This window comes from Diabrotica undecimpunctata, chromosome 5, assembly GCF_040954645.1.
Source record: "Diabrotica undecimpunctata isolate CICGRU chromosome 5, icDiaUnde3, whole genome shotgun sequence".
NCBI lineage: Eukaryota > Metazoa > Arthropoda > Insecta > Coleoptera > Chrysomelidae > Diabrotica > Diabrotica undecimpunctata.
In genome coordinates, this window is record NC_092807.1 from 118,106,247 (window position 1) to 118,128,274 (window position 22,028).

At 32.5% G+C, this 22,028-nt stretch overlaps 1 protein-coding gene and 1 non-coding gene across 2 annotated transcripts in view; both read right to left on the reverse strand.

Moving 5' to 3' along the window:
- Nucleotides 1–22,028, reverse strand: part of LOC140441706 (protein turtle-like) — a 518,457-nt gene that overhangs the window by 462,726 nt on the left and 33,703 nt on the right. Inside the window, exon 2 of the mRNA XM_072532588.1 lies at nt 1,989–2,197. Within this exon, the coding sequence (XP_072388689.1) occupies nt 1,989–2,169 (181 nt within the window). The 5' untranslated portion in view covers nt 2,170–2,197. The remainder of the gene's footprint in view (nt 1–1,988; nt 2,198–22,028) is intronic.
- On the reverse strand, nt 6,126–6,232 carry LOC140442539 (U6 spliceosomal RNA). Its single transcript, XR_011951065.1, has one exon. It is a non-coding gene; the product is annotated as a U6 spliceosomal RNA (small nuclear RNA).

Below are 22,028 nucleotides of genomic sequence, written 5' to 3' on the forward strand. Positions count from 1 at the left end.
ATATTGTTATACGGCGTGGAGACATGGACGTTGAAAATATCTTCCATTAACAAGTTGGAAGCCTTCGAAATGTGGACCTTGCGAAGAATGTTCCGCATACCATGGACAGATAGGGTGAGAATCGAGGAAGTCCTAAGAAGAGCAAATACTGAGAGAGAATTGCTCAGCTTGATCAAGGCACGAAAGATTGGATACCTGGGCCACATCCTGAGAGGTGAAAAATACGCAATCCCTTAACTAATTATCCAAGGAAAGATTGAGGGCAGGAGAGGAGTAGGTCGCAAACAAATGTCGTGGCTGCGAAATATAAAGAACTGGACAGGCGTAACTAACACTGGCGAACTTTTGCATGCCGCAAAAGACAGACGTCTGACCTTAAGATAATTCGCCAACGCACTATAGGTGCACGGCACCATAAGAAGAATAAGGTTAAAAGATCTTGATTTGCATATCTTTCACGTATAAGCTGCCACGCAAAACTAAAATTTGTAGAAGTAAGTGGCAACGAGCTGATAAGCTTTGCAGCATTGCCAGAAATGACAGATTTTAAATAGTGAAATTTTTGAATTTGTCTTAAACTACTATTATTAATAATTAGAGACTCAAACGAGTCATGAAAACCTAGCCAGTTTTGAAAGTGGCTTGAGAATTTAGGCAGCTCTATTGTAGGCAATTTAATGTTGCTATGGTTATCATTATTTGAACTATTTTGACTTGAATTATTAGACATTTCAGATGATTTATCAATAACAAATTTTGATATAAGTACTTTTGCTAAAGCTACTGCAGAATAAAAACTATTTTCAAACTCTACCCTTGAACAATATCCTTTTCAGACACAGAGTCTTCTAGACAGTCGATTTCATCTTGAATATTTTCAAACGCTTCTCTTAAGTTATTCATCTTAGAAAGACGTGTTTCTAACTCCGCTACTGAAAGATTCTGCTCGTCGAAAACCTTTACTTTATCTAAAATAATTATTGAGATTTGTTAATTTTGTTTTAATTAATAATCGTTTCTTACGTACCATTGCAATATCTGACATTTTATTAGTTTTAAGTCAAATATCAGGAATAATAAAGTAAAATATATATTAAATTATTATAATTTAATATATTATATTAAAGGAAAAACAAAGAAAATTTTAAGATAGGAAAGTTAAAAAGGATATTACTTCGCATGACTGGAGTGTAAATTATTTTAACAGCACCAGACCGATACCTTCTTAGATGGGTATATTAAATTGCATTACCGCAGCATTGTAGAAAGCAGGTGTTACCGTTAGGAACTGGAATGGGACGATCCAAACGAGTTAAGTAGTTAAATGTTGATTCCCGTTAAGAAGAGAACTGTTAAATATTTTGATGGACCAATACTTGCTTTTTCGATTATATTTTTCTTGTTAATATCCGGCTCGAAGGACCAAACCATAAAGGGATTAGAAGAAACCATGAAGGTTTGACTGTATATTTGCGCTGGTTATGAACTTTTTGTTAAATAAACTCGAATAAAAGGAAAAAGACAGTTAAGATTTGATTTCACGTACAGTGTGTCTATGTATCCGCCTTATACGTATTTCGCCCTAATATGGCTCTTCAGAGACGGATATTCACAGTCGCTGTGAAAATAAATCTTTTGTGTCTAAGGAAGCAACTCTAACATGGCTTCGTATAGACGCAAATAGCGACATCTGATATTAAATATAAAGCGAGAGAAACTCAAATGAATTTGAATAATTAATTTGAAGTCCAAACAATAAGAAATTAAAGTGTATTCTTATTACAAGCCAATATTCAACAATTTTTAAGCAAGTATCCAAGATAAGTTCCGAAATTTGACCTAATATATCTCTTTGCAAAGCAGTATAAAAGATTATCAGATTAAAAATGAGCACTAATATTATACCAAATTGTACACAGAATAACAAAATGGTTGTTAATTTGTTACGTTTCTTGCACTTTAAAATAAATAACAAATAAACTACTTACCGATTACGGTGAGATTGACTCTGCTGTTCTTGGTTTGAGCTATTTTAAAGTCTACTCTACATCGATAGACAGCTTGGTCAGATTCTCTTATGTGATCTACGCCTAATTCTGCTGGTTGTTTTTCGGGCATAAAGTACGCCCTGTTCGCAAAAACGTTTTCGTCTGACCATCGTTCGGCCATACTAAAATCTCGTTCTCGGGCATCAACGCTGAAATAAAATAAAAACTTGTTATTAACATGTAGGTTTGTTCAATTATGTTTTATTACAACAGATTAACGATTGACCATAAATGGTAAAAAATGAAACAAAAAACTAAATGAAAAAAATTAAGCAGGTCTGGAAAGCGAATACCAATTTAGCCTCGTCGGTGCGCCTTTAAAATTGATCTCAAAAGACCACCAACTTATAAACTAAGCATAGTGAGTTTACAGAAATCAAAGATAAAATAATAACACTGATTTCAAATATTTATACAGTGATGATTGTCTTACCACCCGGCAAAATAGCGGAAAGGATAGAAGACAGATTAAGTTGTGAGATAGTACGAGATAAGGCTAGTTATTAGACGTGTCTATTTGACTTCAGTCATAATTATACGGATGACCTCGAAAATATTGTATTTTAATAATTTCTGATGTTAGAATAAATGATTAAATATATTAAGATATATTATAGCAAAAAACCTTAATTAGCAGCGATTTTAAATTATAAGTCTTTAAGTTTATTTAATAATAAAAATAACTCAACTGAAATATTTGACTAAACTAAATAGGTATGTTCAGTCCGAAAACAATTGTTGTATGTGGAGTTGGCATAATAGTTAGAGACGTTGTCTATTGATAAGAAGACTGGGGTTGAATTCACACCAAGGGTAAAATTTTTGTTTTACTCAATCAAAAATAATAGAAAATATGATACATATTAGGTAACAAGTTTTCGAAAAACTCATTATTTACAATTTATTCTTATTCCAATTTTATAAAATAGAAATACAAAATATTTCAAATTCAATTCCAGTTTTACAGTCTTCAGTTGTGAATGGAAAATAATCCATTGAAGACTGTTTAATGTCAAATATATCACTAAATTGCTACATGCTTTACAGCTAACCAATTCATCAAGCCTTCAAGTTATCAAATAATAACTGATTATCAGACAACATGATTAGACAACAATTTGTAAATATATTTCCAAAATGGCCGGCTCCAGCACGATCAACAATTCAGTCTATTATACGTAATTTTTTTACTTATGGATCCGTGTTCGATCCAAGAAGAGTTCGCAGACGAAGGGAGGTAAATCCAGATTTGGAACTAAAGGACACTTTGATTTGTGCAAGTATTGAGCAAAATCCTACCCAATCAACACCTCATCTCGAAGAACAATGTGGAATTCCAAGATTTAGAGTAGGTGAAATTTTGTAAAGACATCGATACCGTCCCTATAAATTTCATAAATCCAACGAACAATTCCCTGGGGATCAATATAGACGTTTAGAATTTTGTCAAACTGCAATGGAAATGTCACATCAAGATGAACATTTTTTAGAGAACGTTTTGTTCACCGATGAATGTACGTTTTCATTGCATGGCCGTCACTTGTACTTGTATTTATGTCGCTCGTACCCAGCGTCTTCGAAAAGTAAATGTTTGAGGAGGCATAATAGGGAATCATGTCATTGGTCCATTTTTTATAGACGGTATCTTGACTGGGCGGAAATACTTGGAACTTCTGCAAAATGAAATTGTCCCAGCCCTTTGTAATTTACCAATACCTTTCGATTCCATATGGTTTCAACACGATGGTTGTCCTGCACATAATTATCGCATCGTCAGTGAATATCTCAGTGCGACTTTTTCTAATCGATTAATTAGTGGCCACGGATATTTTTTTATTTTTGTAGAATTTTTACTTATTTAAACATTCTTTAAAAGTTTTTACTTTATTTTCAAAAGTACGACGATACTGTTTTGTCAATAAGATTTTTTGTTGTAACTTTAGTTTTTGTTCAGTTTTGTTTAGTGATTCAAAGCTAAACGATCTTTGCATAATTTCAAATTAAAAAAAAAAAAAAAAGAAAACCACATGTGGGTTTTGAACTCTAATCGTCTGCGATGTGTGTATCGCAATGTCGAATTCTTACCATTAATCCTCGAAGGATTTATAATTATTCCGTGACAAGAGTGTATGAAACTCTTCAAATCATAGTAGAAATTATTCTTGGTTAATAATTTAAAACTTTAGATTAAATAATCACTATTAATTAAATTATTTTATTCACATTTTTGCTTTATTGTGGTCAATCAGTTTTTACTTTATGCGAAATTAAAAAATGGAAATACGTCACACATTCGACATTACTCATAATAATTATGACCGGGGTGATTTAGCTCGAATCTAACGTCTAAAGGTGTGAGACTATCGATAGTGGTAATGTAATGTAATGTAAATTATAGGTTTCTACTGATTATTTCCCACCTCTACGAGTTTCATCTCTTTTTATTTCACAAGGTAACTGTGTTTTCTATCTCTTACGTTAAAAAGCTGGGTGGTAAGACACTCATCACTGTATATAGTCTATAAATATATCGTAAATGTATTATTCTCGTGACGTAGTAAAAATTTCAAGCTTTTGTCAATCAAAATACCCATATAATATCAAATTATTGTATTGTTCTCTCACACGTTTCATCTAGGTAGGTACATGATCTCTGTAAATAATTTAGGATCGTGTCTTTTGCTCTGAATAATAAATTTTTACAAGAATTTTCCGCTATTGTTGTTAGTATGATTTAATCCCTGGCATAACAATTGCTTTATTTAAATCGGTTGATGACACAAACTAAATTTTTACAATAATATCTCCCCTTAGAAATTGTTAGAGTAATAATTGCTTTACAACAATAATTTTTTTTATTTAAAGTTCTGTAAAGTAAAGTAGTAAAGTTTAAAGATCTGTACAATTTTACAAGAATAGGTATATTACATGGTTACAAAAAATATTTTTTTTCCTAAAAAATAGTACTAAAAAAAAGTCAGCAATTTTATCCAAAAAAAAGTTAAATCTTATGGAACACATCGATAGCTTTTAAATAATCTATTAAGTTCTCTAAATAACTATTTTGACCTAACACAACTAATAAATTTGAATCTATATTATAAAGAGATTGTTGATGTTTGAATTTGTCACATTCAAAGATACGTTTTACTGTTGAATTGCAGCGCTCGCATATTGGTGGGTTACACTTTGAAAAAAAGATAAGAGTGTATGAGTCTAGTATGGCCTAATCGTAATCGGTTAACTACACTCTGTTCATGGCAATTTTTGTACAAAGGTTTAGTTCCTTTAACTGTGTCTTTAATTTGTCGTAGTTTAGACGTTGATATTTGCCATTCGTTATGCAGACTTCTAAGATTTTTGCCTTAATAGAAAGCTTTAAGTCTTCTGGAATACACTTTAATATTATTTCTAAGTCCGCACTAGACACTGCACTACCCGTACTTAAGTCTGCTTCTTCATTTCCGGGGATAACCACATGAGAAGGAATCCATATGAAGTCAACTGTTCTTCCTTTTTCTTGACATGTGTGAAGTTCTGATCCGATCATTTTTTCAATTGGGTGTTTAGGATATACTCGTTAAATTGAAGTAATTGAACTCAGAGAATCAGAAAGAATCACCGCTTTGACGATATTGGTATCAATAATAAACTTAATTGCTCTATAAAGAGCGAATAATTCTGCTGTGTATATGCTACAGTGGGGAGATAGTTGAAATAGATATTTACTTGAATTGATCACAAAAGCGGCACCAACTCCATTGCTAGATTTTGAAGCAGCTGTAAATATTTTGGAGAAATTTTTGGAGTATATTTGACAAAATAGTTTTTATTTCTGAGGAAACAGGACGTATTTTTGACTTATTATATTTGCTTAAATATACATTACACTGTGGAATATTGATTGACCAAGGGATATGAGGATCGGTGATGTTTGAATCGAATATGTCAGGAAAATCAAAGTTTAATTTCTTGCAATATGTTCTAACTCTTTCATAGTATGGTTTTCTTAGTTTATTATTATAATTAAAAGTTCGTTATATTTATCTGTGAAGGTGTTACTATAAATAGGTTTTCAAAAATGTGGAACGCTTCACGATTTTGCGTGTCATCCTTGCGCAGGGGCCATGCTAATCTTCTCTGTATCGTTCCAAATTTAGTATATGTACCGCCGAAGCAAGTACACCCTGTGTTATTTTAATTTTATTTTATGATACCAAATATAATTTTCACACACAAAAAAAAGAAACTGATAATCTCATTACACTTTTATATATATATGAATCTACGACAAAAGGACGCGGAAAACAGGACGCGAGACCAAAGGACGCGGAAAAAAGGACGCGCGAAAAAAGGACGCGCGAAAAAAGGACGCGTGGAAAAAATGACGCATATTATTAATGAATTACTATAAATAGTTTATTTTAATTGACATTAGCCATTACCCCCTTTTTATCCCCATATATTATTACAGAAAATGATTCTACCTAACCTAAAATCGGTTACGGTAAGAGTAGAAAGTGAAAAATAATTATATGAAAAAAACTTGCCCTCACATTTTATCGAGGCTTAGGACTAAAATATCTTAAGTAAAATAATAAATACTAATATAATGTTGATTCAAGATTTCTGGTATTGAAACAGGTTAGATTCCATATTATCAGAATTATGTATGGGATTAGAAAAACCCAAGTACCAGCCCAGTAAGGGGTCTAATGAGGGTTTAACGCGAACCGGAAGGTTGGTAAATTCCGCAGGTAATGTTAAGAATGTAAATAGAAACGATTAGTAAGAAAATAAAACTTTCTAATTGTTTGATAATTGTTTTTAAGAAATGAATATTACAAAAGGTCCGATATAACAAAACATCATTAACCAAATTGTTTATATAGGGGAAACTTGTCGCGGTAGGTAATTTATTCTGTTCTTAACAAGAAAACATTTTACAAATTGATATCAGTCTGTTAAGATGGTGTAAGCGTTTGTGAAAAGCCAAAAAGGCAACAACTTGTTACTTTATAATGGATTTCTCCATAAAAAAGAGCGAGTGATTGGTGAAAAGACAATTTGGAAGTGTGCTACTTATAATAAGTGCAAATGTACAGGAAGAGTGCATACCGTTGTGGATGAAATTACAAAATCCACAGAACATAATCACGTTGCAGACACGGCAAAGATTGAAGCAAAAGAAGCTTGTAACCGGATGAAAGAAGTTGCACAATAATTGGAACACTCCACCCAAGGTGTAGTAAGTGAAATTTCTCAAGGACTTTCTTTAGCTGCTACGGCACAACTTCCATCAGTGTCGTCGTTAAAAAAAACTGTGCAAAGAGTTCGGAACGAGCTAGGAGGTACGTCCGCAAATCCGAGAAATTTAGAAGAACTTGTGCTTCCTGAAGAATATAAAACAACTACAGGCGGTGAGCTATTTCTATTATTTGATAGCGGACCAGAAGAAGAACGTATTTTGTTATTTTCAACACAAAGAAATTTAAGATTTATGGAACAATGCGATCATTGGTATGCCGATGGAACATTTAACTCAGCACCACCATTGTTTTCCCAAATATACACAATTCATGGAGTGCGATACAGTAATGTAATCCCGACTGTATTTGCACTTCTAACGAACAAAACACAAGAGACTTATACACGTGTTTTTAGCAACTAAAGGTGTTGAATCCGGCCTTGCGCCCTCTAACAATAATGATGGACTTTGAAAGAGCGGCAATGAATGCTGCACAAACTGAGTTCCCAAATGTGAGAATCCGCGGATGTTTTTTTTATTTCTCGCAGTGTATGTGGCGCCATATTCAAAGTGCCGGATTGCAACGTAGATATATTGAGAATCCTGACTTCGCCCTTCACCTAAGATAATTGACAGCTCTTGCGTTTGTTCCAGACAACTATGTAGTCAGAGTGTACGAGGAGTTGCTCAATAGCGATTTTTATACACAAAATGAAGAACTACTAGTGCCGCTGATTAATTACTTTGAAGACATTTGGATAGGGAGATTAGCTAGAAGAGGAAATCGAAGACAACCCCTTTTTCCAGCAAATGTATGGAATTGTTACGATTTGGCAGACCAAGATATACCTCGAACTAATAATGCTGTCGAAGGATGGCACAACAGCTTTTCTTCTCTTCTCAATAGTGCACATCCGAATATTTGGAAATTTATTAATTCTCTAAAAAAAGAATATGATTTAAATGTTTTGAAAATAGAGCAGTACATTTCGGGCAATGTATCTCCACGCAAAAGAAAATATCAAGATACAGCAAACAGGATAATGGCTATTGTTGCCGATTATGCTGACAGGCCAACTTTAGAATATTTGAGAGGCATTGCTCACAATTTTCAGTTGCAAACATAAAAAAAAATACAAAAAAAATTAATATCAAAAATAAAACAAAAAAAAATAAAATGACAAAAAAATTCCAAAAAAAGCAAAAAAATAAAAAAAAAATAAAAAAAACTTGTAAACACGCCAGCTTCTGCTGCCAGTCCTAAGCCTGGATAGAGTGTGAAGGCAAGTTTTTTTCATATAAATATTTTTCACTTTTTACTTTTACCGTAACCGATTTTAGGTTAGGTAGAATCATTTTCTGTAATTATATATAGGGGATAAACGGGGGTTATTGCTATTGTCAATTAAAATAAACTATTTATAGTATTTCATTAATAATATGCGTCCTTTTTTCCACGCGTCCTTTTTTCCACGCGTCCTTTTTTCCACGTGTCCTTTTTTCGCGCGTCCTTTTTTCCGCGTCCTTTTTTCCGCGTCCTTTTGTCGGTATACCTATATATATACATTTTTTTTTTCTTCTCTTTGTACCCTTTCCAAGGGTAGCTGTATTTTATTCTCTCTATCATTCGTCTCTGTCTCGTAGACTCTTATTACACTCTATTTAACTATAATAAACAATAATTAAAAATGGCAGAAATTGCAAAGTATTTTCATGCGATGCACGTTTCACAAACAAATATCGTCAAAATTGCGAACGTTGTTAGTTCTAATAAACAAGGCCTCTCTAATTGTAGGATCAGAAAATATATTGCTCAACTTAGGGCAGCTTATAAATCGTATATGGATGCTCTATAAAACCTTACTGACGACGAAACTATTCTCGAAAGTTCTTTTTCTGGATGTGCCTATCCGTTACTAATGTTGGCGATCATCATGGCAATCTCTATTTTATCTGCAGCAGCTCGGAAAAGCTGCACATATGTTGTATTAAACCAGATTTTGTATTGATAACTCGAAAGTTAAGAAGTAGATATTACTTTTGGAAAACATATAGATGCTTTATGTTTCTTAGAAGAAAAACTGTAAGCTAAACTGGCTTGCAAGTTTAATAAAAAATTTAAAGCGAACACTTCCAGTAAACACATTATTAAAAGTACACCTTACCACCCGTATACGAGTATAAATGACCAAAAGGAAGTAAAAAATATATTTTTTAAGAATAACTCCCTCACCAATCAGGTCAAACAGATGAAAGTACTTCGTTTAGTTCGACAATTGTTCTAGATGAGACGCAAGAGCTTCAAAAGCCGACTTATGAAATCACTTGGAATAACATTAGTTCTCAAGATGTAGTAGGCCAGCCTTTCTTAAAAAATGTACTACCAGCTAAAACAATCAGTTTTCAAACTACTTCAGAACAAAGTACTGTTACTAAAACTGTAATATGTGCATCGCCTGTACTTCTTTTACTACATTTTTCCCTCACAAATTTTGCAAGCATTCAATACTTTGGTCTCAAGTCAAGCTCTGCATACACAAAATGTTTTAGTCTCTGCTCCAATTTTGACAACTGTCAATTTGCCTCCATTAGGTATTGCTAACTCTAAACCTAAAACTTAAAATGCTTTTAATATAAAACAGGTTAATAAACTCTCTATTTAAGATCAGAATATATTCATTCCCACTTTCTTACATTTGAATAATATTCCGATACAAAAATCTATAGACTTATTATCAATTGCAACACCTTGTAAAGAAGATGTTATATCTGCCGATTTTTTGAAAACTATATTTCCTCGAAATAAGCCCATACTTCCTCCATTAATACACGAAAATCTAATACTCCTTTTAAAGCCTCGTACTGACATGGCTGCCATCAAAGTTTTCTTAAGATAAACTGTTCTTACTCATACCATGCCACAATATAATTCATTAGATTCAGTCGAACTTGCCTTTTCTTCTGTTACCGATGCCCTACTATTCGTAGAGGGCCACAGTAAGCAGCCCATACATAACAGCAGCCCAACAAGTGCCCAACAATATTCTGTTTTTGAAGGTCCAGTCTGTCTTACTGTATCCTGATAATGGTCAACGCAATATAACGTGCCCTACTACGTTGTTTACTGCCCTCGAGTTTAAACTTTTGCTAACCTAATAACGCACTTAGTCTTCCTTACTCTAAAAAGTTACAAGAGTCTACAAAAGTCTACAAATATAGACAATATCTTGACAAGCGCCAATAACTTGGAAAGGTTGCACATACTCTATTCTCAATTATGCTTGCTTCTGAACAGTTACGGCCTTTAACTCTATAAAATATATTTAAATTCTGGTGCCTTTTCAAATAAATGTAGTCTGGTCTTCACTTCAAAAGGTAATCTTGACTTAGTTAATAGCTCCCCTATGGTCCTAGGTATTAACTGGTCACCTTACTGAGAAAATTTCTCTTTAAAGCCGCCCGTTTGTGAAGAAGCGCATTCCTTAACAAAAAGAAAAGTATTGGCAGATGTTTCACGAATGTATGACCCCTTAGGATTATAGTCACATATTATAGTACACTCTAAACGTTTCTTACAACGTCTTTGGTCGTTGCTTTTAGACTGGGACAGTGAAATACTGGATGACATATTGATGTCAGATGGCTATTACGACAAAGTAGAAGTAAGTATACCATGGCTACTGATCTTTTAAAGATAAGTGATGTTGTACTAATCAAAATGCAAGCAAATGAAGAGACTCCCCCACTTCTCTAGCCTCTGGCAAATCCAATTGCTCCCAGGTAAATATTCTGTTGTTCGAACTGTTAAGGTATCCATACTTAATGGCGAATACCTTAAGTCAATAAAAAAAGTAGCTAGATTACCCTTTAAACAATAGTGGCGCTTTCAATCAAATATATAATTTCTTTAGACTTCAGTTTCTCTAGATTTTAAATAGTCCTTAGTTATCTTGATTCTTAGAACAATGTCCCTAATGTACACCCTTGTTCTCGAAGTAACTATTCGATGCCCTATCTCAGTGACGTACCTATTCTCGCCCGCCCCCAGTATGTTCAATTTTCACATGCGAAAAACCATGACATCATTTTCGCTGTATTAATTCCAATTATTCTTTACCTCAATTTTAAAATCATTACCTTACTCCAACCCGTCCTACTCTCACTTCAACCCCACTCTTTTAGAAATAACGACAGTTTTAAAACAGCAAACGGAAAAGACACTCTCTCGACTGTTAACTGCCACTAGCAACGGACGTGCTCTCCCGACTGTTGTCTGCCACTAGCAACAGACGTACTCTCTTGACTGTTGACTGCTGCTAGCAACAGACCTACTCTCTTAACTGTTGACTTTCGCTAGCAACAAACGTCTTCTCTCTCGACTGTTGACTGTCGCTAGAAACAGATCTTCTCGCTCTCTAATAGTTACGACAAAAATACCGCGAATCCTCGTTTAAATTGTAAAGACAACAAACGCAAACGTGGTTTATCTCTTGATCTTAGTGTTTAGAAATCGGTAAAAACAGCTCCTCTCATACGAAGAACAACTGCAAGTGAAAGCCTATAAATACCGTGAGTGTGCGTGAAAGTTTCTTATGACCAATAGAGAAAATCGAGGTATACCTATTGTCCCTATGATGAAGGTGATGAGACGAAAAATGGCGAGTAGAAAAAAATTTTTCCAGCTTAGGAATAAAGGGGGTGAAGTAAAAACAGACAGACAGAAAATACTTGAAATAGTCGAAGAATTTTACACTATATTATAAACATACCAAATTAACAATAATGTAAATGAAGACGGTAGACAAAAGGTTCAAAACCAGAGATCTGAGGACATTCCAGAAATCATTCAAGATGAGATACAATATGCACTCAAAACAATGAAAAACAACAAGGCGCCAGGAGATGATAGAATAATTACAGAAACTTGGCGGAAAATTCTCTTCTGAAAAAATACGAGACCTCTTTAATCTCCTATCGCTTGGAATAACTACATTACAATTTTTCTGCGTAAAAGGGGTGACAACATGAACCTAGTGAATTACAGGCCAATTTCTCTACTCAACCATTTATACAAACTGTACATCAGAATAATAACTAATCGATTGGAAGCAAAATTTGAGCTATATCAGCCAAGAGAACAGGCTGGTTTTCGCCCCAACTACGGTACAAATGACCACCTACAGTGCATAAAAGTCTTGATTGAAAAATCAATTGAATACAATAGACCTCTAGTTCTAACATTTATAGACTTCCATAAAGCGTTTGATACCATCGAACTACGCGCACTTCTAAAGGCATTGGAAGAGTGTCTAAATGATCATAGGTACACCAATATTAGAGAAAATATATACAGAAATGCTACAACAACTGTAAATCTGCACGGTCCTACCAATAAGATACATATCAGGAGAGGTATTCGACAGGAAGATACTATGTCGCCTAAGTTGTTCATTACTGTACTTGAACTTGCTTTGAAGTCACTGGAATGGGAAAGTAAAGGAATAAATATTGATGGTAAGATGCTTAGTGTTCTGATTTTAGATGACCTAAAGGCTGCCAGTGATATGTTGAATGAAGCGATGCAGCACGTAAAGTAGGTCTAAATATTAACTACCAAAAGACGAAAATGATGACTAATTTAGTTCCGAACCATCCTTTAAGGGTAGAAGACGTCGAAATTGAAATTGTTGACAGCTACATATACATTGGACATACATACAGATTGAACGAATTTAAAACGGAACATACAATTTAATATATGTTTGTTTGAACTGCATTTGAAATAGTGGACCAATATAAAACTTGGACAAAAATAAATCCATACCCGGTGATAGACATTGTATACAATTTCGTTCAACTATCTGTCTCCTTTAAAGGAAAGAGGAGCTTGCCTAATAGTCGGAGAGATAGAGCCGAAATTTTGAACTGATCCGTAATATGACATTTCTCTATTGGAATATATTCATTGTAACTGGGTTAAGACTTTGCCTTACAGGCGGACGCCCCTCATGGTACAGGGGGTGGCTATACAGGGATGAAGTTGTAATTTTTTTCGGAAAAATTAACGATCGATAATATGGCTGAAAATTTGCCCCGAGTAAGATCTTGGTATAACTAGACGAAATCCCAAAAGGCGGACGCGAGAATGGATACATAAGGGGTGGCGGACAGGGGTGAAATTGCAATTTTTTGGGGAAAAATTAACGGTAAGTAATATGTCCGCCATTTTCATGGCTCATTATTTAGCCCCTAAAAACTCTAAATCCAAAAGAGCGGACAGCTGGGTTGATACAGAGAGCCATAAAACGACGTCAAATGTACCACCTGCCTGCGCATTTTAGGTCTCGGTAACAATTTTCAAACTGATTTTATTATGATATTATTATACCGATTGATTTGAAAATTTGTATACTCACTTCTGTTACTATTCTGAAAAGCGCCAAGTAGAGTTTTCCTCAAAATTTTTCAAAAAAATTTCCGTAAATAAAAATTTTCGTAATTTTTTGAGGTAAAATCTAATTTGTAGAATCCTTTCGATTTTCGGTCAGTTATACCATGATTTTTTTCCAAAAATTTTCAAACGATTTTTCCGATAAGAAAAAAAAATTAGAAAAACTTTTCTAAAACATTTGATAAAACTCTACGTCATCGTCTGAATCTTTTATAAAATATTTTGTAGTTTTAAAATAATATTATGATAATGTTTTTTTTTCAAACTAAAGTCATATTTACTTTACAAATCACATTTTTTTCTAAAATATAAATAGTTTACGAATTAATTTTTAATTGAATAAATGTTTGATATTTGATATTTTATTAAATTAAAGTAATTTTATAATGATAACTATTAAATATTTTTGGTATAACAAATAGTAATTTTACTTACTTTTTATTACAATAAAAAGGTTTTTAAATTTATATTGCATAAATAATGGTCGTTCAGATACCTCAGATGCCAGAATCAGTTCGAGAAGTAGTGATTGAAAATGAAGCAGATAATGAATGTGATATTATTGAAAGTGAAAGTGACAAAGATGATGAATGTGATGACATTAATGAGAGTAAGAAAAATGACGAAATTTTTAAAGTTTTTCTAATTTTTCGTCATTTTTCTTACTCTTATTGATGTCATCACATTCATCATCTTTGTCACTTTCACTTTCAATAATATCACATTCATTATCTGCTTCATTTTCAATCACTACTTCTCGAACTGATTCTGGCATCTGAGGTATCTGAACAACCATTATTTATGCAATATAAATTTAAAAACCTTTTTATTGTAATAAAAAGTAAGTAAAATTACTATTTGTTATACCAAAAATATTTAATAGTTATCATTATAAAATTACTTTAATTTAATAAAATATCAAATATCAAACATTTATTCAATTAAAAATTAATTCGTAAAATATTTATATTTAAGAAAAAAACGTGATTTGTAAAGTAAATATGACTTTAGTTTGAAAAAAAAACATTATCATAATATCATTTTAAAACTACAAAATATTCTATAAAAGATTCAGACGATGACGTAGAGTTTTATCAAATGTTTTAGAAAGGTTTTTCTAAATTTTTTTCTTCTTATCGGAAAAATCGTTTGAATATTTTTGGAAAAAAATCATGGTATAACTTACAGAAAATCGAAAGGATTCTACAAATTAGATTTTACCTCAAAAAATTACGAAAATTTTCATTTACGGAAATGTTTTTGGAAAATTTTGAGGAAAACTCTACTTGACGCTTCTCAGAATAGTAACAGAAGTGAGCATACAAATTTTCAAATCAATCGGTATAAAAATATCATAATAAAATCAGTTTGAAAATTGTTACCGAGACCTAAAATGCGCAGGCAAGTGGTACATTTGACCCCGTTTTATGGCTCTCTGTACCAACCCAGCTGTCCGCCCTTTTGGATTTAGAGTTTTAAGGGGCTAAATAATGAGCCATGAAAATGGCGGACATATTACTTATCGTTAATTTTTCCCCAAAAAATTGCAATTTCACCCCTATCCGCCACCCCTTATGTATCCACTCTCGCGTCCGCCCTTTGGGATTTCGTCTAGTTATACCAAGATCTTACTCTGGGTAAATTTTCAGCCATATTATGGATCGTTCATTTTTCCGAAAAAAATGACAACTTTATCCCTGTATAGCCACCCCCTGTACCACGAGGGGCGTCCGCCTGTAAGGCAAAGTTTTAACCCAGTTATAATGAATATATTCCAATAGAGAAATGTCATATTACTGATCAGTTTAAAATTTCGGCTCTATCTCTTGGACTATAAGGAAGCGATAAGTGGTTTGACAGCATAATAACTGCTTGTGTAGTCTAGTTTTTTTAGTGATTCTAGGCAACCTAGTCGGGTGGAGTTTTGACTTGTTCTTGAATGAATTCAGAATCCAGCAGCCCGCTGAAGTATTGGATTTTTATAATATAATTATTTGACAACCTTTTGTTGGCCAACCACCTAGAGCGGAGTTGAGCCGAAATACATTGATTTCGTATGTTCCGTTTTAAATTCGTTCAATCTGTATACTTACATATAGCGCAGAAACACTTACCCTAACACAGACATCTACACGAAACTACAAGCGACGCAACGTAGAATGGAAAGATCAGTGTTAGGCATAACGTTGCGAGATAGGGTAAGAAACGAAGAAATCCGTAGAAAAAGTGATGTAGAAGACATTATAAAATACATAGCCAAAAATAAATGGAGGTGGACAGGACACATCGCTGGAATGAAGGATAACAGGTGGACCAAAAAATTTTGGAGTGGTTACCGAAAGCGGATAGACGAAATCCGAGAAGACCACTCACAAGATGGACTGACGACATAAAGAGGATTTGTACCAACTGGAGGTTTTTCGAGGAGGCCTATGTTCACCAGTGGACTACTATAGGCTGATATTATAATTTATTATCAAGGCTGATATTATCAATTTCTCGGAAACCCATTAGATACTGCATTTAAGTCTAGTTGTAATAGTTGGCAATCACAATTCTTTTCGACAACTCTAAACATCTCAAAATCATCTGCAAACAGTAAGCAAGCCAAAAACTTGAGACATCTAAAAAGTACATTTATAAACAAGTAAATAAGAGTGGTCCTAGGTTGCTGTCCTGAGGAACTCCTGACGTTACCAAATATTGCTCTGAGAAAGAATTGCCAACTTGTTGGCTTCAATCTGTTAGATGTGTATTCACAAACATTACTGCATTAATTGAATGGCCGAATGTGCAAAGTTTTTCTAATAGCAAACCATGATCAACTCTATCAAATGCTTTTGCACAATATGTTCACTTGGAATTTTCATAAATAATTCAACCTTTAAAAAAGACATGTTGAATAATGCTTGGTAAGAACCTTGTATCTTGCGCCCTCTATGAGGGTCAGATATAAAAAAATCATGGGATGTGTCAGCTTCCCATTCTTATTAGTAAAACATTTAACATTTTTTTGCCTTCCACGCCCTTTACCTTAAAAAGGGATGGCGTTACAAAAAATTTTTATTACGCAAAGCTTAATACCCATTAAGTCTCAATAACGGGACAACATTAGAATTTATAAAACATAATTTTAAATTTTCTATTTCATAGTTTTTTTCGCAAAACCTCTATATGAATTTAAACATATCTACAACTACATATATAAGATCACCGTACTTAAAATAAACTGAAAATTTTTCAATTAAAAATATCATGTTTTATGTGGAAGTTTCTATTTATTCATTCATTCATTTTTCTATTCATTTAGATTTATTTTAAGTTTTCGTTATTTTAACATATTACGCAAAGTCTAAAATGGCTAATATTTTCTTTTCATTTATATATGTATATCCTGAAAGTGTCAATTTCTCTAAAGAATCCTGCATTTCTGCCGTATCTCCAGTCTCTTGAGTACGGTTTTCAAACGCACAATTCATCTATCCAATCTTTTTATGAATCACCCCACACGAATGATAGCCATATCAACCGGACTCATATTTCAACCCCAGGAGAATTAATCACGATGGATTTGCCACAAAAAAGCGACTCCACACCGATGCTTTCTTTTCAACGGTCAAGCACACAATTTATATTACTATAAACTTGTAGTAGTGCTTCCCAAAGTCTTGATTTTTATTCTTTCTTATTTTGTGTCTATGTAGGTACACTAAAATTTCCTTTATATAGATTTATGGCTATTATAATATACAGGGTGGTCCTTAAGTAATTGTACAAACAGAAACCGTAGATTCTGCACTTTAAAATATTACGATTTGAGCCAACTTGCTTTAATAAAATGTTGATATTAAGAAAGATACATGGTGTTAAAGTGGAAATTTAAAATTTTATTTTTCGCTATAACTTTTATGGTTGTAAATATTTTTGGACAAAAATTTACAGTTGAATGCTTTTAAGTAGGATAAATTAAAATTTTATACTTACTTTACTGTAACTAATAGAGGGCGCCACATATGCTACATGTGTGGCATAAATTTGCGCTTAACTTTTTTGATCTTTAAGCTAGCTTTATTTATCTTAAAAAATATCAAAGATACAGTATTTTTACAAAGAAAAGGTATACTTGTTAGTAACCTGAAAATTCAACCGTTTTCGAGATAAATGCATTTTATAAGTCAGCTGCACAATAATTCTTAGTTTGATATTTGTGTAGTAAAACACTGAATACCTGTAGATAAGCATAATTCATAGTTTATTCCTAATAAAACAACTCAAAAATGATAATGTAACATCACAAAATGCTTTGTTATGGATGGTAAATGTCTTATTGGAGAAAATATATTTCATCTTCTTCTTTAGCTATCGCTTCTTAAGTTTCTATAATGGCTATGTATTACTTTTTCTATATTGTAAAATGCTAAAAACCCAAAATATGTGGTTTATGCAAGATGGTACACCACAACATTTTAGAGAGAAGGCAGTTAGAACATACTTAAATACAACTTTTCTGAACGTTGGATTGGTCGTGGTAGTCATATTCCTTGACACTGTGGTGAGATATTAATATAATTATTTAATTCATTAAAAATCCGAAAAGAATACTTATTATTCACTACGTAAATTGTTTACCCATTTTTATTAGGACAGATAGAAACTAGAGCATAGGTATTAAATAACACATATGTGTCCTGTTTCATAATACTTTTGCTACAAATCTAACCTGAAAGACCCAGCATTTTTACAAAAACATCATCGTTGTCCTAATAACCAATATTGTTATAAATATAGTAAACACACAGGCAATTTAGTTTAGCATAATTTTAGTTCGTTAGTAAATCATAATAGTCCATTTGTTCGAGATGTAATTATAGTTACTCGTAAGCTGTAACGTAATCATATAAATAAGTAATGTCATCGACAGGTTATTCCGTGTGTATATAAGTAACCAATGAACGAGATAATTCACAGTTTAATACATGATTTAACTTCTGGGACAAATAAGATGTAGTTCCATAATATACCATAAGATTTGGATATGTATCCAAAATAATATATTCATCCATTATACATTATAGCCACCACGTAGCCCCGAATTTAATCCTCTTGATTTTGGTGTATGGGGCGCATTAAAACAACGTGTCTATAAGAATCTCATAAACATTCGCAACCAACTATGGGAAGAAATAAATACTGCAGCAGTTTCTTTAGAAACAATGATGCTATTTAATATGAGACGATCTTTTATGGAATATATTGACAAATGAATTAAAGAAAATGGACGACATATCGAACACTTACTTTGGCAAAAAGTTATGTTATTTAGTTAAACTATTTCTTAATTTGGTTTGTAAACAAAATATTTTGATTGTGACTCTAATTTAACATAAAACATAAAATGTTAGATGTTAAATCCTATTATTCTGTTATTTTGTCAAATCCTATTATTAATTATCTTGCTTATATATTTATTTTATTTAATATTTCGTTAACTATTATCTTTAATAAAGGTATTTTATACCAAAATTCAGAAGTATTTATGTTTTTGTCTAATCTCTCTTCGTTGTCTGGAGTAATTGCCTTAGATCAGAATTATGTAGCTGATTTTTAAAATGCGATTATCTCAAAAATTGTTGAGTTTTAAAGTTATTAACAAGTATACTTTTTTTTGCTAAAATAATGTATCTTTAATATTTTTTATCCTAAATACAGGTAACTTAAAGAGCAAAAAAGTTGAGTGCAAATTTATACCACATATGTGGCATAAGTGGCGCCCTCTATCAGTTACATTAAAGTGTGCATCAAATTATAATTTCTCATATTTAAAAGTACCCAGTTGTAAATTTTTATACATACATTTCGCATAGCCCAGAGGACAGAAAACGATATTATTATATCGTTTTCTTTCACAGCCACCACAACAGGTGGCGCCTCTGTATGCTAACCACTGTTAAACTGAAAACGTTGCCATGGTATCGTATGTACCAAACAAAAAAATTGATCTATTTCTTGTCTACGCAAAATCAGAAGTATATTGCTGATTAAATAATGTTATCCTACAATTCTACCAAACGGGCAGTTAATAATACCAATAAAATGATTCAGGTATACACATGTACTCGACGTACTTCGCGTTGCCCTTATGGACTGTAAATGAACTTTTTTGACAGTACTGCCGTAAACAGTTTTATCAAGATGTACTAAGAATCCAGGTTTCGTATCAAGGTAACAGTTTATTGAGGAAAACACTAGATAAGCAGATAGCTATTTAATACTTAATGTGCAACGAACATTAGCAGATACAAAGAGAAATCCTGGCATTTACAAAGCAAGAGTTGCATGCTGAATAAATACTCCAGAGCAAAAAAAGCCAAACCAATAAATCAAAAAAAGCGAGGAAGGTGCAATTTGTGTCCTCATTCACTTGAAAAGTCTAAATGTGCTAACTGCAAAAAATTTATCTTCTCAAACATTAAAAATAGTGTCAAACTGTTATAACAATGATTGTCTCATTGTAATAAAGACAATAATCTTTTGTCCAATTTTAATCTTTTGAATTTTTTTTTTATTTTAAAAAAGTTCCCAGGTATAATGTAAATAAGTTTTATATTTATTTCTTCCTTAAAACATAAATTTACTTACTAAAAAGTAAACGTTTTCATGAAAAAATGATTGAGTCCTGAAAATAACTCCATGCAGTAATTTACATGACAAAATAAAACGTCATTTTTTAAGAGTTAAAATAAGTTTATTTTGTCGTTTAGATTTCCACTTTGATTTTTCCCAATAAAAATCATAAATTGTATTTTAGCGTTTATAAAAGAACTTTGTTTGTGATTTCTAATTTTCAATACGTGCCAGTGGAAAACTTTTCGGCATCAAGTTTGAATCTGATCAAACACCACAGGGATCAGTAAATAATGTTATAATACAAAAATATTAAAGCCTTCGTAAATCCAATGTTATACTCTGGTGACATGATAATATTTACTAAAGGAAAATAATAATGCAATGATAGGACTTAAAAAAAAAATAAAAATAAAAGTTAGTTTAAAAGAGTGTATTTCAGTTTTTAGATTTATTTTTTTAATATAAAAAACATACCTATATTGACAGTCGTTACAAAAAATTGAGACGAAATAAAAAAATAAAACATCTAGGGCATATATTCGACGTAAAATAAAAAAATCAATTCTTAAGCAGTTATCCATCATCATTCATAAGCTGTTCGTCGTCTTCTTCTTCATCTTGTTTGTTTTTCTCTTCTTTTTCTTCTTTTTATGTAGACATGGTTGTATTTGTTTTTCAATATGCCTCCAGTACGTTGTCGTTCCATCGTTTTCGTGGACTACCTACTAATCGTCTTCCTATTGTGGAACCGTCTTTTGCCGTCTTTACTACTCTATTTGTTGTCATTCGGCTTATAGATGTGATCCTTCCATTCTACTGTAATGTTTCTTATCCAGACCTTATGTTCTCCATCCAGCATCTAGGTCGTATACCTTACTCGTAATTTTAGCTCTGTCCAAATGTTTTTATCTCTACTGTTTCTAACATACTTTTTGTCCACTGTACCAGGTCGTATTTCTTCTGCCACGTATGTCATTGTTTTCCTGTTGACTGTTGTAAATTCTGCCTTTCATTTCTTCCTGATATTTTTATCTCTCCATATTGTTTCATTCAGATAACCTACGGCTCTGTTTGCTCTATTCAACTGATCTTATTCTTCTGTTTTAACCTTTCCAGAGCTATATAATGTGATTCCTGCATATTTAAACGCCATCACTTGTTCTATTATTTGATTTACTAGCTTCAGTTTGCATCTTAGTAAATTTTCTGTTATATCCATTGCATTTTAGATACGACTACCTACTGCTTCAACTCTAACATACGGTCGGATTCTGACACACGTACCATAACCAAATTTTTTTAATGTGAAGTTAATTTTTTTTTAGATCCAGTGTATAGTCTATTTTGTGTTTTTTTTAGGAAATATTTTAACAGAAAATTTTGTATTTTTATTCCAAAATAAGATGCTCAGATCCTTAGTAGTGATACTTCTAAAAACTTTACCATAGCACTAAAGATGGCTTTGTAGGCCGAAAGGGCTTAACTAAGAAATAAATCTTTACACAATTTAAAAATATCCACAAGGAAACTAAATTCGTGCAGTTAGTTGTATACCAAGTATCACAAAAAATGTATTTAAAAATTGCTTTATAAACGGTATAATAATAAAAAAAATCCTATAGGACTGATAGATAGGACTATAGAAGTTACAATT